This window comes from Anopheles cruzii, chromosome 2 (assembly GCF_943734635.1).
Source record: "Anopheles cruzii chromosome 2, idAnoCruzAS_RS32_06, whole genome shotgun sequence".
Taxonomy (NCBI): Eukaryota; Metazoa; Arthropoda; class Insecta; order Diptera; family Culicidae; genus Anopheles; species Anopheles cruzii.
Genome location: NC_069144.1, coordinates 57,040,308 through 57,055,556, shown reverse-complemented (window position 1 = coordinate 57,055,556; position 15,249 = coordinate 57,040,308). Strand labels below are relative to the sequence as shown.

General features: G+C 49.9%; 2 protein-coding genes across 2 annotated transcripts; one reads left to right on the top strand and one right to left on the bottom strand.

Annotated features, from left to right (window-relative positions):
• Window positions 1–2,686: 2,686 nt before the first annotated feature.
• LOC128267059 (adhesive plaque matrix protein-like) lies at window positions 2,687–4,237 on the top strand. The gene has a single exon (XM_053003851.1). It carries the CDS (start codon window positions 2,687–2,689, stop codon window positions 4,235–4,237), a length of 1,551 nt encoding a protein of 516 aa, XP_052859811.1.
• A 5,741-nt stretch (window positions 4,238–9,978) lies between these two features.
• LOC128267058 (LIM/homeobox protein Awh-like) lies at window positions 9,979–11,386 on the bottom strand. Its single transcript, XM_053003850.1, has 4 exons — window positions 11,381–11,386; window positions 10,769–10,950; window positions 10,260–10,696; window positions 9,979–10,169 (listed from the first exon to the last, which is right to left on the bottom strand). Exons 1-4 carry the CDS (start codon window positions 11,384–11,386, stop codon window positions 9,979–9,981), a joined length of 816 nt encoding a protein of 271 aa, XP_052859810.1.
• Window positions 11,387–15,249: the final 3,863 nt, after the last annotated feature.

Below are 15,249 nucleotides of genomic sequence, written 5' to 3'. Positions count from 1 at the left end.
GGTGTCGTCCGTCGGTCGCGGACAGGGCCACGCGCTCCGATCTTTTCCCGGTTCGCCCGGCACCCGGGCGACCAAGCGGCATCGGTGCGACCAAGAACGCAGGTTATGAAAAATTGCCAGAATTTGCATAAACTTGTTCAACTACTGTTGACACCTGAGATGCCCGCGATGAGATTCCGGGCGAGGTCGCCGTTGGCGCTGGTAGTTGCATTTGACTCACAAAATTGTCGCTCCGCATCTTTCTCTCTCCTTCTTTCTCTCTCGCTCTTTCTCTATTGCCCTCGGTTTGGTGGGCCACGAACTACACGAACATCATTTACGGTGGACAGCGTTACGAAACGGTTCATTTAAATCATGGTACACGCGACCCAATGTTGCCCACCAAAAAACCGGACGGACGCAGAAGGACGCATTATGTTATTGCATGACACGACGACGACGCTCAACGATGGCAACAAACGGGTGATAAATCACCCGCCTGCCGGTGGGGATTTATTATTTTTTGCTCCGCAAGTCCGCAAACAACCAGTTGGAAGCTTGGTGTTGGGTTTTGTTTTTTCCGAACCAACAAGATGCCAGCTACCGGTTCCATGGCGCGCATCTTGTTCTACTTTCTTTACTACTCGGGTGCAGTAAGCTGCCAAAGTTGTAATTCAACAAATGTTTCAAAAGGGAATTACTTGCGGCTTAAAGTTGCGTAGAGCTTATAAGTTTCATAAACTTAGGAAATCACCATCAGCAAAGGAACTGTGGAACGCACATCACTCCTTGGTACCTTCCGACATCTTCCTTGTTAGAGTCTTGCTCGCCAGCATTCTGCTAGCCGCTGGCGTGTGATTAATCGTCTCGAAATTCATCATCACCTTCCGGCTCTTGAGCCGGAACGTGAGTAAACAATTTAATTCAATACCTCTTTACCCAAACGGCGATGGCGATGAAGAGAAGAATAGTTGAAATACATTATCATTTCGAGCAACATTCACCCCCTTTGACCGGCCGACGGCGATCCTTGGCCTTGGGGAGACGGCTCGACCATAGTGTCGGTGCGTGTTTGGAGGTAAATAGATTCATCATAGAGTCTCCACCGCCCGAAAGCTTCCTTTATCAGCACCCCACCCGATGGCTGGTAGCTGCAAACAGCAAACAGCCAGCAAGTTCCCCGATCTGCGGTGTTACGTCGTGATCTTCGGCTCACTCGTCGAATTTTAAACGTGTTTCCGTAGAACTTTCTTTGTAGCACCCAAGAGGGTCTATGTTTTGAATCGAAACCTTTTAGATTTAGTAAACCACATGACAGGTCGCAGATAGACGCTAGTTTCTCGGACCTCAAGCGCACTAGTACGTGACCTTTCTTTCGCCCGACCAGACAGCTCGATCACGAGGTGTTTCTCCGCTGCCACGCGTTACGCGGGAAATGTAAACGCGCGGATCGCGCAATGTTATGCGTAACGTAACTGGGAGAAGAAATAGTAAATAACTAGTACCGGCATACCGGCTCGGCGGACCACACTCATGAGGAGAAAGACAAAATGTTTACTTTCTGGCATGGCATGAGCCAACGATATGTTTTATTAAGACATAAACGAAACATAAAAGGAGCAAAATTTGCGATGCGCGTCGCACATTCATGGCCAGCTCCGGAGTGTTTTCGTCGCAATTGTGATAATCAAATTTCGAAAGAAATGTTGGCCCGGGTTTCTGTTGGTGGATGTGGTAAAATGTGAAAGCTTATTTCTTGTCCCTTTTACTATGCAAGCAAAGTGTTTTGGGTTGCAAGTTCTGTCAAGATATGAAGCCTCCAATAAAAATAGTACCTATGTACTGTTTGTATCACGCTCTACTGATAACTATTTGATATGATAATTGTTTTTCTAATTAGATAAAGTTTACAATAGAATATTACAATTGGAGTTTATGGCGCTGAACTTCTATGACGCCATTTTGTAACTCGTGTTTTGTTCTTTTAAAATGTGATAAGCATGTCAAGTTATCTTTCAATTTCCCTTCGTAGTATTGTGATCACTTGAACGTGATGGTAGCTGCAAATGGTAGCTAATTATAAAAATGGTAGAATAAAGATATAATTAACGCACCTTCTATGTAAAATACAGCTGATGAACACACACATTTTTATCTCTTCTTTTTTTCTTTAAACCGACCCTCTTGTAGGTAAAATATCGAGTAAGAACTTACAATTTGTCGTGTCTAGAGAACAACCTTGCAAACGAAATGCAACTTATTCTTACATCACTGTCCAAGTTGCATTCTACCAGTTCTTGGACTGTTTCGTTGCAACGAAATCCAAACCAAACCTTCTGCCGAACTCTTATCTCTTAGCGCCCGGTCTATTTGTATCATTTTTGGGGCCTACGTGCGCCGACCCCCCGGAGTAACGTAACGTCCGACCGGCACAACTTGTCCGGTGTCCGGCGCCCTTGGAGACACACTTATTTGAGAATGTGTGCACTATATAAACCTCGAACGTTCGGTGCAGCAGTCATACTCAATCGCCAGCACTCAGCCGTCCAACAGTGGAGCGCAACAATAGCTCACCTGGCAGGACCTATCCGGAGCCAGAAGGTTGACCGGATCCAGCGGTTTTACTGGTCAGCGAAATTGGACTTCCAGCGGTCACTTAATTACTCACAGTGTTGTACTTAACCGTTAAGTTACTGCAGCGATCACAATGAGTAGCGTTACGGTTGTGGCGCTAACGCTGGCCCTTGTTTGCCTCTGGGCACGCGAGTCCAGCTGCAGCGGGCCGATGTACGGAGCCAAGGCATCGTCCAAGCCGGACGACGCGTCTACTGCCGGGTATGAACAGAACGCCAAACCTGACAAGCGAGTTGGCATCTACCCGACTACCCCGAACGTTGAACAGGACAGCTCTTCAAGCGAAAGTGCAGAGCACCACGCTTCGTCTGACGATCACTACGGTCCGTTGGTCCAGAAGTTCCACGATTGCTACCACGGACACCTGCCGCTCTCGCTGTGCGTCCAGCTGCCCGCGGATGCCCCGATGAAGCTCTCGAAGCACGTGATGCAACAGATGGTGAACTCGCTCATGAGGGATCCCCTCGTGCACCACGGCGAGGTACCGTGCAAAGCGCCCAAGAAGCATGCCCACGGTAAGCCCTACCATCATTCGCACGAGTCGGGCGAGAAGAAAGTCTACGGCGAAGTGAAGAAACCGTGCCCCAAGGAGTACCCGCAGCCTCCGTGCAAGGTTTGCCATGAGACTCACGAACATAAGCCACACGGTTGTAAGAAATACTCTCACCTTGTCTTCGGGAAGGCTTTGGAGCACACGAAAAAACCTTGCGGCTATTCCGCCGAGTCGCACGAGCCGCCCAAGAAGGACTATCCCGTGTTCCCGGCTTCGGGAGAATTCTATCACCAGAAGAAACCGTGCGAACACAAGAAACCCTGCAGTTGTTCGGCCGAAACGTACGAACCGCCCAAGAAGGACTATCCCGGCTTCCCATCTTCGGGAGAGTCTTATCACCAGAAGAAACCTTGCGAACATAAGAAACCCTGCAGTTGTTCCGCTGAGTCGTACGAACCGCCCAAGAAGGAATATCCCGGCTTCCCGGCTTCGGGAGAATTCCATCACCCGAAGAAACCGTGCGAACACAAGAAACCTTGCAGTTGTTCGGCCGAGACGTACGAACCACCCAAGAAGGACTACAGCTACCCGTCTTCGGGAGAATCTTATCACCTGAAGAAACCGTGCGAACACAAGAAACCCTGCAGCTGTTCGGTGGAGTCCTTTGTGACCCCGAAGAAGCCGTATTCCTTCCCCTGCTCGCACGAGTCAGCGGGCTCCCATGAGCACCCGAAGAAACCGTACCAGCCGTACCCGAAAGAGTACTCGTCGGGAGAAAGCTACAAGCCGGACTACGTGACGACGCCGCAGGTATACAACGCCCCCAAGAAACCGTGCGGAGCCCACCCTGAACCACCCTACTACAAGAGCACCACTCCCGCTCCTCATCCAACAGCCTACCCTACGCCGCGCTCAACGGCTCATCCCGTTCCGTATCGAACGACCTGTACGGCCGGACACTACACACCATACACTGAACCTCCTCGCTATCCGTCCATGTCGTACAACTCACCCAGCTACCCAAAGCCAACGTACGAACACAATCGCTACGACCACAAGGACTGCGAATCCGCGTCGACCTATCCCAAACCACCGTACCACTTTGACCAGCAGCCACGTCAAAACTACTAGACCACTCCGGCCTAGTTGCTTCGTGCGGAAAGCGAACCGTAGGCCGTAAGGGGGCCGTGTTGGGAATGTGGACTCAGTTAGCCTAACTTATTTATTTTATATTACAATAAAATACAATTCTATGAATACACGCCAAGTAAACCAATCGAACATGTTTTTACTGTTGAAAAAGGATATGAGCGCGAGTGTGGCAAGGGAAAACTTTGGAAACACTTGCAATTTGGAGTTCAATACCTTCTGAATCGACGGACGATGCTTGCTGAAAACTGAAGCAAAATCCATAGCAAAAAACCGAATGGGCGACCGAGGGCTCAAGATAACTGGCTCAAGCTTCAAGACACGTACCCCGTTTCGTTGTTGAAAAACGAGCGGCCAATATTTGTTTCAATTTTGCGATGTGTTGTGGTGTGACACAACAAACAAAAGTGTGATTAACTCTTTAACAGCTAAAAATCTGATATGGCACGAAACGCATGTTTCACATCAAACAAAGAGTTCACGATCTTCTGCGAACGATGGCAAACAACGACACCACACCGATAACAAACGACAAACGATATAATGTGAAATTAAAATTAAATTTAAAGTAAAGTGTTTGAAAAAGGCTGTTAAGAATCTACTAGCCCTGCAGCATATTAACCAAACCCAGAAGTTTTTATGTTTATGTTTTGAAGATTAGTTCCGTCAAAAAGAAAATTGCCGAAAAGATATACAGAAATAATCTGTTGCTTGAATATCAACTTTTAATGTGTGTCGTCTGTTGTTGTTGTTTGTTTTGTTAACCATGGAAACAAATAGTTTTCCCTGCCGGATCCGACCATACAACCGCTCATCAAGGATTGTCGGATCAACCCGCCGAATAGGTGCCAGGTGCCAGATCCCGAATGAAGGACCAAAACTATTTTTACCCCAGAAAAGCAGAGCAGAACAAAATTAACTCAAAATTCTTTTAAAAAATATAACAAAATTTATTTCATTTTTAAATACTCTTAATAACGTGAGGTTAGTTCATTTTAAAATAGTCTTACTAACATGAGGTACGCCTAAACAAACGAAAGCACGTTCCGTAGTGCGATGGCTACTACGATGGTGCCTGTTTCGCATATCCCACCCGGCCAACGGTCAACAGTCTATATTTACACGATCGTCACATGGTTCCTTGAGCGCACTCCGTAAACACCTTTCGGAACTACCGTTTCAGTTGTACGTTCTGGACGCACTGCCTACGTCATGGGTCTGGTACTGGGGCGTCGACAGCTTCGTAGCGACCGCAACGCCATCGCCATTCTCTCGCTTGTCCATCAATCCGCGCAACATCCGGAACACGGGATCGGATCCCTTGGTCGGCAGCTCGTACTTCGCCATCTGTTTGCTCTCCGCACCGTAGTAACCGCCCGATCCCGTTTGGGTTTTGCAGTTACACGTTGGCTTCCGGCGCAGCACCTTGATGACACTCTTGCCCGGAATGCAGTAGTGGTGGCGCTTCTCGACGATCACGAACCCACAATCGTTGCACTCTCCCAGTCCGGGCAGCTTCCCGTGCGTGTACGGCAATCGCACGTTGTTGCGCTCGCACGATGCACCACCTTGCAGCATACCGGGCAGGCCGTAGCCCGAATCCTCGTTCGACTCGGACTCCGTGTACATGTACGTGTCGTCTAAACCGGGGGCACCGCTCACCAACAGTGCAATCGCTGCCACCAACAAGAACTGGACCATCGTAGAAGGCATCCTGTAGCGGGAAGTCCGGACGACGACTGGAAGGAAGCAACCGAACGGAAGTTGTAGAACACCTCGCTCCACTGGCTGGCACAGGAAAAGTGTGATGCTCTTCCGGCGGCGCTAACGTTTTATAATCGTGCCGGGCCGTGCAGGATGGATGGCCACCCTATCGCATGTGCCTTTCCGGTGTTGTTTGGTTGTTTTGCTTTTCCCCAGCACCAACAGCACGGTAGCAACACCCTTACTTGCGGGCCACCAAATGGAAACCGTTCCCAACGACTGCGCTAAAGCCCGGCCCGTTAGCGGGCAGCCCTTTGCTGGGGCCAGCGCCTTGTTTATGCGCAATCCAGCGTGCCGGCTACGTGCCGTGGGCTCTGCACACTTCTGTCGCACGAGGTTTTGATTTTTTCCTGCGCGCGAAGAGTCACCTTTCACACCTTTCACGTGAGTTTGTTTGGTGGATCATGCATAATCGCTACAAATGGAGCAACACGCACGCGGGGACGATCACTAACCGGTTTCGTAATGTTGGGCCAGTCCCTCGGAGTCTTCCGTTCGGGTCAGTGGAGTATAATGTTGCGGTGGCCCAGAAATGGAGCGGATCGTTGAGGTTCGACAACGGCAAGCCGGGTGATTTGGCATCGAACAACCAACAATCCAGAAACGACGGATGACAAGTAAGATTTCGGTCAAATCGATAGTAACTTTGCATAAAAAATTGTCCCTTGAAGGAGGAAGTCCCCTGGAAGAGCCTACTAGGCAGAAGCATTGTGATTTCTGGGTGTGGAGTGGATTCATGGGTTTTCATGGGTCAGTTTTATTGAAGCTTCTTAAGTGTGACTATAGTAGACTTTTAAAAACAATTGGTCCTTTTGAAATCCGTTCCGGGGTTCTAGGTATTAGAACAGAAACCTTTGAACCGATCTACTGGTCGCGTATCGATTATGATAGCGAGCCGTAAAGAAGAAACTGTTCCCATAGCCAGCCCGTAAATTACGTTCGCGAGCAGTAGGAGGATCACTTGCGTAATTGCAGGAATAACTCCGGCCACTAATTGGTTTGAGCTTCCGGACTTCTGCGCCAGAAAACCAACCCGTAACCATGCTGCCGGCACCGACCGTTTCCACTATCAGATGAAGATGGAAGGCCGTGGAACCGTGTCTGCCCTGTCGCAATTGGTTCATCACGTTTCCCAGGCGGCAATTGGACCGGGTTGGGAACCAATTTTCTGTCTCAATTTACGTCGGGGCACATAAAAAAGGCACATCGATGCGATGCAGCAGCGATGGCGGCACCACGCGCTCTCGATTGCACTCGCAAAGCATACAAAGTAAAGACCAGAAGTTCGCAAAAGTAGTTAAAACTTCCCCAATCCGTTGCGGATCACCGATGGCGGGGTGGGAAGAAACGACGGCGACGACGCTAAGAAAACGGACGGACATGCCAAGAGCGCACCTCAAGTCGATCGATTGGCTGATCGATTTACGATCGGTGAGCAGTATTTTAATTTGAAGACCAACCGAAAGACGAAATATGTTTCAATTAGTTATTGAAAGGCCCCGAACCGTCCGATAATGCGCTCCGTCCGTCCGGGCGAGGCCTTCGGGACCTCGGGACTTTGGGTCTTTTTTATTTAATTTTCCTCTCCCGTGCGTACGATCGGCCGGGTCGGTGCATCGATCGGTGCGCACCGGACCGGCGGACCTGCAGCAACATATTGAGATGATCGTTTCGAAATGAAATCGCCCTCCGAGAGCCCCCGGGGAAACATTCTTCGTTGGGGTCGCCGCCGTGGACCGCGCAGGGAAATGAAAATAAAATCTCTTATTTACAACCACGAGCATTCCTCCTGCTTTTTTCAGAAATTCTCGCCAGCCAGCCACCACAACGTCACTTTTTCTTACGTTTTTATGATTTCTATCCTACTCGGTCCGCGGCCCTTCGGCCGCCATGCGGATCTGCACCGTCTGGCAGGGGTCGATCGGGCACTTGGGAACCACACGGCGAGGCCCCTTTCGGGATGAAAGTTTCCTTTTTGTTCTTCCCTGGCAGCAACATAAATTAAGCGCGAAACCAATCGCCAGAGCAAATACAGAATAAATCCTGGGCCGGACATTTAGGATTAATAAAAGTAACGATATGAGAGGTGATAAACGGATTCGTAGGCAAAACGGGGCACCGAAGGCAGGAAACAGATCACGGAGGGTTTGTTCAAATAATAGAGACGAAACATGATGTGAGCCTGCCCTGCCATATTCCATCAATCGCTGCTCGTTAAAATGGTGCCAGCATGTTTATGTATGATTGCTGAAGGTTTACCCTAGTGTCTGACTGAACCTTTCAGTTAGTCAGACGAAGATCTGGAAACGTCGAACCTTACGACGCGCTTCCGAATATTACTTCATTGATTTGGAAACAAAAGTCGGCTTGATTATAGTTAAAAATTCGTGTATTAAATTAAGCAAAGGCTTCCTAAAGCCGCTCGACAAAGGCTGCTTATAGTCTAGAAAATGATAAGAAAACCTCTAACAGTCCAACATCAACGAACAATCTAAATCAGGTGTATCTGCTACGAATACAAAGCGTACCTCATATGCCTTTGAAAATACATCTTACAGATCCTTAAACACACAGGACGTGCGCCGGTGGAAAGCAATACACAACCCGGCAGAGAACTAAGGACGTGCGGCAACGGCGCAATGTGTGAAAGTCTCGCGCAATAACGAAAACCCCTTGGCACAGCCATTCTTTTTCGCCATTATTAATGACACTCAATTTCCTTGGCTACCATTTCGTGCCGGCGCATCCCTGGGTCCCGGGCCCGGGCCCGGAACTGTCGCGCTACGATCGAGCCAATTTCACGATCAGCCTGAGGCGCCCCGAGGAATCGCGGTACATTTATCACGTTTAATAGGGAAAAACCCTCATCAAATTGGCCAATTGCTTGGTGCGGTAACAATGGTGCGGCTCCAATCGGGCGGAGAAAAATCGAAAACAATCCAAACCCAGGCTACTAGCCAGAAGCTTTCAATTATTTTCACTTCCTCGATCATCCGACGATCGTCCTGCGGCGATCCAGGATGCGGATCCAGGAGCCGATCGCTTTCCCCGCCTTCTCTGGTGGGGCTGAGTGTCTCCGCGCGCAGGTGAAATAATGACCGCACCGGATCGCTTAACTCATCGTGCGCCCTCGAGCCACTTTTCGGTCGGCTGAAAAATCGACCAACCATACACCGTGCCCTACGGTGCGCGGATATAAATTATGAAATTAATTTCTGTATTTGTTTTGCGATCCTTGGCCCGGGAGTATCGATGCCGGCCTCGGCCACGGACTGCTGGCGGGCGACCGGAGACAATCGACCGGATTTTTATGCTTCTGCCATTACTCTTGCCCGCGGAACCACCAGAGACGTTTGACGTTTCAATTAAAACCGTCCTCGTGCGGCGTTTGCCTAACGCTTCGGCTACCTCGAAAGGATGATGAAATAATTTCATTTCGTGAACTCAGAGGGAACTTGAATTCAAAATAACTCTGACACGTGCATGTCCTTCGATTTGAAGCCCGAATTTAACATCGTCATCATTTCATTGGTTCTGTCGCATATCAGCCTGAGTGAGCAGCACTAATAAGACGTCACAGGTGATAACATACTTGATAACTTACTTTTTGGGGCTCATGTTTGAGTAGAGTTTGACACAGTTTATATACTTTTGTATAGCAAAAAACTCTGGTTCACTACACAACACTTTATTTCCATTGTACCGTCGTCGGGGACAGTTCGTCTGGGTTCGCTCACTGCACTTCCGACTACAGAATTCCTTGCGACCTCACCGACTGGCGACCGATGGTCGGTTGTTTGCCTCCAGAGCCTCCTGGACGGCGCATATCCCGGAGAATTCTCATCCTTAGCCCGCGTAGCGTTAGCCGATCAGTTTCGCACGGCGCGGCGCGCGTTTCAATGGCACTGTTGTGGATCACAGACATCCATCCAGCGATGGAGTGCGTGGTCACGGTCCCGTCACACCACGAGATTGATGAAGCCGTGCGAGTTGAAGATGGGCGTCTTGCGCAGGACACAGTCTTCCGGCAGATTCAGGTTGGTCAGATGATGGACCGATCCGTCGCTGCTGGTGTTGCTGCTGCTGCTGCAACTGTTGTTGTTGTTCAGATCCGAGCGCATCCCATGGAACAGATCCTGAGCGCGGGGAACTGGAGAGATCGGAAAACAACCAAAACCCACTGCGGTGAGCTGAAAGCTGCTGAAAGTCCTCTTTTCGGCGCCTCCCTCCGACTACTCACCATGGACGTGCTTTTTCTGGCGGGCCCGGGAATTCTGGAACCACACCTGCGTCACCCTTTTGCTGAGCCCCGTGGCCAGCGCGATGCGCTCCAGGTCCTGCCCGTCCGGGTTGCTGTCGATCTGGAAGTTGGCCTGCAGCACCTGGATCTGCTCCTCGGTGAACGTGGTCCGGATACGCTTCGTTTTGTTCTTCCCGCTGCCGTCCGCATCGCAGCCGTCCTCGCTCGAGCCCGTCCCGTCGTCGATCAGCTCCATGTAGTGGGTTTTGCACAGCACACGGTCCTCGCAGATCGCGAACTGCTCGCCGGTCGAAAGCTGCCGGCCGCAGGAGTCGCACGCGAAGCACGCCAAGTGGAACACGTGTTCACGGGCCCGCCGCACCCAGTCGGTGGCCGAAATGGGCCGCGAACACTTGGCGCAGCTCGTTTTGAACTTTCTGCAAAAGGGTCCAGACAGACCATTTAAAAACTCCGCGCTTTCAAAAAGGCGCACACCTTCGCACACTTACTTGATGTAGTCCATTTTGCAGTAAACGTCGCCATCGCGCAGATAGCACGAAGCCTGCCGTTCCAGCGGACAGCAGCAAGCGGCGCACCGCAGGCAGGACCCGTGCCAGGAGCCACCGTTCACTTCGAATATGTAACGATCGGTTATCTGCTCCGCGCAGCCACCGCAAGCCTTGTACTCCGTCTGTGGGAGTGATGGAACGATTGAGATCACATTTTTGTTGACTCCAAATTGTATTTAAAACCCAGCTTTATGGGAATCCAAAAAGTCGGAAGGATTCTGACAGGAACCCTTTTTTAAACTGATGCACATTGTTAAACACGAACGAACCAATATTGGCAACCGGTATTAGACCGTTGCAAAGTCTCCTGTTGTTACGGATCGAATTTACAAACCCTTTTATTTAGTTGAAATCATAAACGAGATAGGAAAAAAATCGAAGTAATATTTATAAGTAAAATGAAAGCGGTTTTATATCGACATCCTTTAAAAAGTCTAAAGTGACGTTGCTTCATCGCACCAAGTTAAGACAGTGAATGTAACGAATAGTAAACTCTAACAATCTATTGTGTAGTGGAACGATTTGACGTTGTTAATTTAAAGCTGAACTTACCTTCATACTAGAAACAACAATAAAGGTAACGTTTTGCTAGTTTTATATCTTAACAACACTTCACTGAGTCCAACGGAGTTTTACACTTTTCAAAACTCCTAACTGGACATAAATTTCAATCTACTTCCTTAGGATTCTATCGGGCCTCGCTATTGAACACTTTTATAAAATGTCACTTCAACTTGTACTACAAACTTCAATTTATTGCACTGCCTCACGGAATACCTTTAATACGGAACCTTATTTTGCTTAGTCCATAACTTCCACGCCGTTCACGGGAACATTCACTGACCGCACACTCGGCGTGATGTGACTCGAGAGGCTCGCCCGAGAACCGGTATCCGATCCGCACGCTGCGAACCCGTTCGGTGCGTTCTTCCTCGACGCGGGTCAAACTCGAACTGAGCTAGCCGCACCGTACCCAGCAGCATCAAAGCCTAGCGAAGATCAGCCGTCGTTCTTCGATGTCCCGCCGGGTGCCGCATCATCTGCCAGCATTATCGGACCGCCGGGTACCACGGGAAGAGCTCCTGCCCGCCCTTTATCTGCTCTCTCGGTCGTACGCTCTCACTGTTTCACTCTTTTGCTCCTCGTTTGGTTTGCTTCGGTTCCTTTCCGTTACGGGCGAACTGTTCTAGCCGATTCCCGTGTCCCAACCGTCGGTCTAGGCCTAGAACCACCTAGCGCGCTATCTCGCTCTCAGGCGAGCGAGCAGAACTCACGAAACCGTCGGCAAACGGGGTTTAGGGTTATGTACAAACCGGGCAGAACCAACCCCTCGGCCTTTAACCTAAACCATCAGCACGCGGGCGAGTTACCCTTCGGACAGCCGAAGACGATGATCGCGGCGTCCACACAATGACTACAACATAACACGCCCCTTCGATTTATGTACCTCGTCTCGTTTTGGTGGGCACGATGCACGTACAGGACTTGGTGGTCGAATCGTTCGAGTGTCCTGCTTATAGTGGTGCCGAACACGGGTCAACCCCGTGGCGACTCTACCTCCTTTTCAACGGGCCGCCAAAGTCAACAATGCGAGATGGGCCTGGTTGAAACGCCTCTACAAGTACTTGTCGCTGGCCGGGATTAAAGTTTCCAGAACCCACACCAGACGGCTTGAAGCGGCTTAGCGTGCTTAAAGTATCATCGTCCAAAGCGTCTTCTCGGAGGTCACCGACGACACCTGAACGCAGCCAGCCAGCCAGCCAGTGATGTCACATCTTTGGCAACACGCCCCGCACACCCGTTGTCGCCGTTGCATAATTGTGTGCCATTCAGATGCAAATCAGATGGAACGATGGTGAGTGACTACCGAACGATGCGGGTCGTGTGACGAATTTTTAACCCAATACTTGGCCGTTCTTCGGCGGTCATTAACGGTGACGACGGGGGCTGCGGAGGTAAAGGGGCATACCTGGGCACAAAAGGGCCCAGCTCTTAGACGAAGCTTAGAAGGTCAGCTTCCGGCGTTCCAACCACGGGCTGCGTTATGAATTTCGAAGCGAAGATGGACCACCGTTCGAAGGGTTACCCCTGGCGGCCGTACCTGGGTACGCCGATGTCCCTGAGTAGGATCAATGGATGTCACTCTAACCGGATGAACGGAATGGACGGCCACCGGTCGGCCATTGTCGGCCCGACGGAAACGGGGAGGCTGAGCGCTCTCGGTAAAGTCGCTACCGTTTGACAGCTTGACAAGCGATTCGGGGAAAAGACCCTCCAAACGGCCTGCCCATCCCAAGACCCTCGCGGCGAGGTAATCGGCGGACACCCAGTAGTGCCCTCGTGTGGACGGAACGGTGTATTCGTGACGGGTCGGCCGATCTTCTTCCTTGCTGCGTGAAATTCCCTTTTTGAACCAAATTTAGCCGACCCGGTAGAGGCGCGAGATGCGCAAAACTGCGGTAACGACCTCGTTACATTTTTTTGCTTCAAGATCCGCCAGGTAAACAAAAGTTCTCCATGTTCAATGTTGCTAAATGGTGACGGTTCGGTTCTCCCCGAAAAATGTCACTTTGCATGTTTGTATTTGCTTAAAAGGCGGCAGAAAATGAGAATACATTGCGCTGTATGTTTTCGGTATGTATGTCAAGGTACACACTTATACAGAACCATATATAAAAAAATAGTATGAAAGTAACCATACGACTTATCATCTAACTTGTTCACCCAGTCCAGCGCTTTTCTTGAAGTTTTGAAGTTTGGTATTGCCCATTACACTTTCGTTGGCCAATTTACTGGCCCATAAATTGCAATCGACTCACCACAATGTTGCAACTCTCGCATTACAATCACTTCCACTAAATTACATGTTACACGTGGCCAACGTTTAAGGAGCTCGTTTTTCAAACGTCGAGCTTCAGTTGAGGAAAACTAGTTCTCCAGGAAACTAGTTCCACACGCCCCAGCCGAGTGCCGAATGGCTGAAAAATGGTTTCAATTCGTCGTGCGCCGTTAGAGGCACTTGGAACTTATTAATGGCCTCCAATGCATCAGAACGTACCGAACGTGCATCCTTGAGCCGTTCAAAGGGGTCATGTTCAGTTGTCGCGCGCCGGAAGGCGATTACAATTATCGCGCTCACTTACGGGGCTCGTTTTTCTAATCTTTCGAACGGAAGCCCGCGCCCCTGCCGACTGATTTACTGAGCCGACTGGGCCAAACAAGTGCCCTGCTGGAGGCCTTTTTCGGTGGTTGCAATTCTATCCCAATGCGCTACCCATCGGCCGCGCGAAACAATCGGGCAAATAAGTGATCAGTTTCATCGCCGCAGGTGGCGAGCCTTCGAAATCCGATGCCGCCGATCCGAAGAAGGCTTGAAAAATCCTCCGCCACCCAGCTTCCGGTTTCGTCGCCCCCTTGAGACCAGGGTGCAGTCGCCGATGTTTGATTGTTAGGCGTTAAGACATCACTAATAACTGCATTTGAGGTACCGGGGCATCCGCTCCCTAATGGCGGCCAGGCGAGTGTGATGAGCGGCGTCGGCCAACTTCCGAGCGCTTCCGGGGGCGATTATAACCCCTCCCTGGAGGCCAATGAATTCGTCGTTGTTGCGGGTGATTTTTCACGTCCCTTGGGTGCGCGGAATCCGCCGGCGCAAACGCAAACACCGCCACCGCCGCCGCCCGCAGCAGCGTAAGCGTGTGTGGCCGTCCTTGCCCGACAGGCCACGGGAACATTATTTACCTTCCGTTTGTGTGCCCTTTTTGACGACGACGGCGACGAGGGAAAAAGACCAATTCCTGAGCAATTTACGCTTCAGTGAAAAGGGGCCAAATTGCTCGTAATTAAATTAGGCGCATATAAATCGCTTCATCGAGCGTTCGGCTGGCTACCGTTCGGACGCAGTCCTTTCTCCCGGTTCCGGGGTCTGTTCGGAACAGTGGCTTTTCCTTTTTTGCTCCACAAACCTTTGAACTTTCTCTCTGATTTTTATGACAACGAAAAAAGTGTGGTCTTTTCCGAACTTGAAGTGTAAGATAAAGAACTTCTGTTCCTTTAAAGATCTCTTACTTGTTACAGATTTATATAGTCTTAAGATAAAGTCAAGGGATAAGATTAAGGTCAAGGCTTTTTGATTTGGTATTTTGGATTTGAAGAGTTTACTACTTTGGTTTTTTGGCTAACTTTAAAACGAAACAAACTTAAAAGCTGGTCAAATTCTACATTAAAACTGAATATTGAAACAAGGAATTGAGAAAGGTGCTCTTGAGAACATTTTCATGAGTCAATGTTCGTCGCCTTCGCTCGGTGACCTTCCAGCATCCGTGGCATAGAAAACCAGCCCAACATTTGCACAAAAAAACCCTACCGATGTCTGCAGTGTCTCTGTCCGGACTTGGTGGTGCTAGACTTTCGACACAATT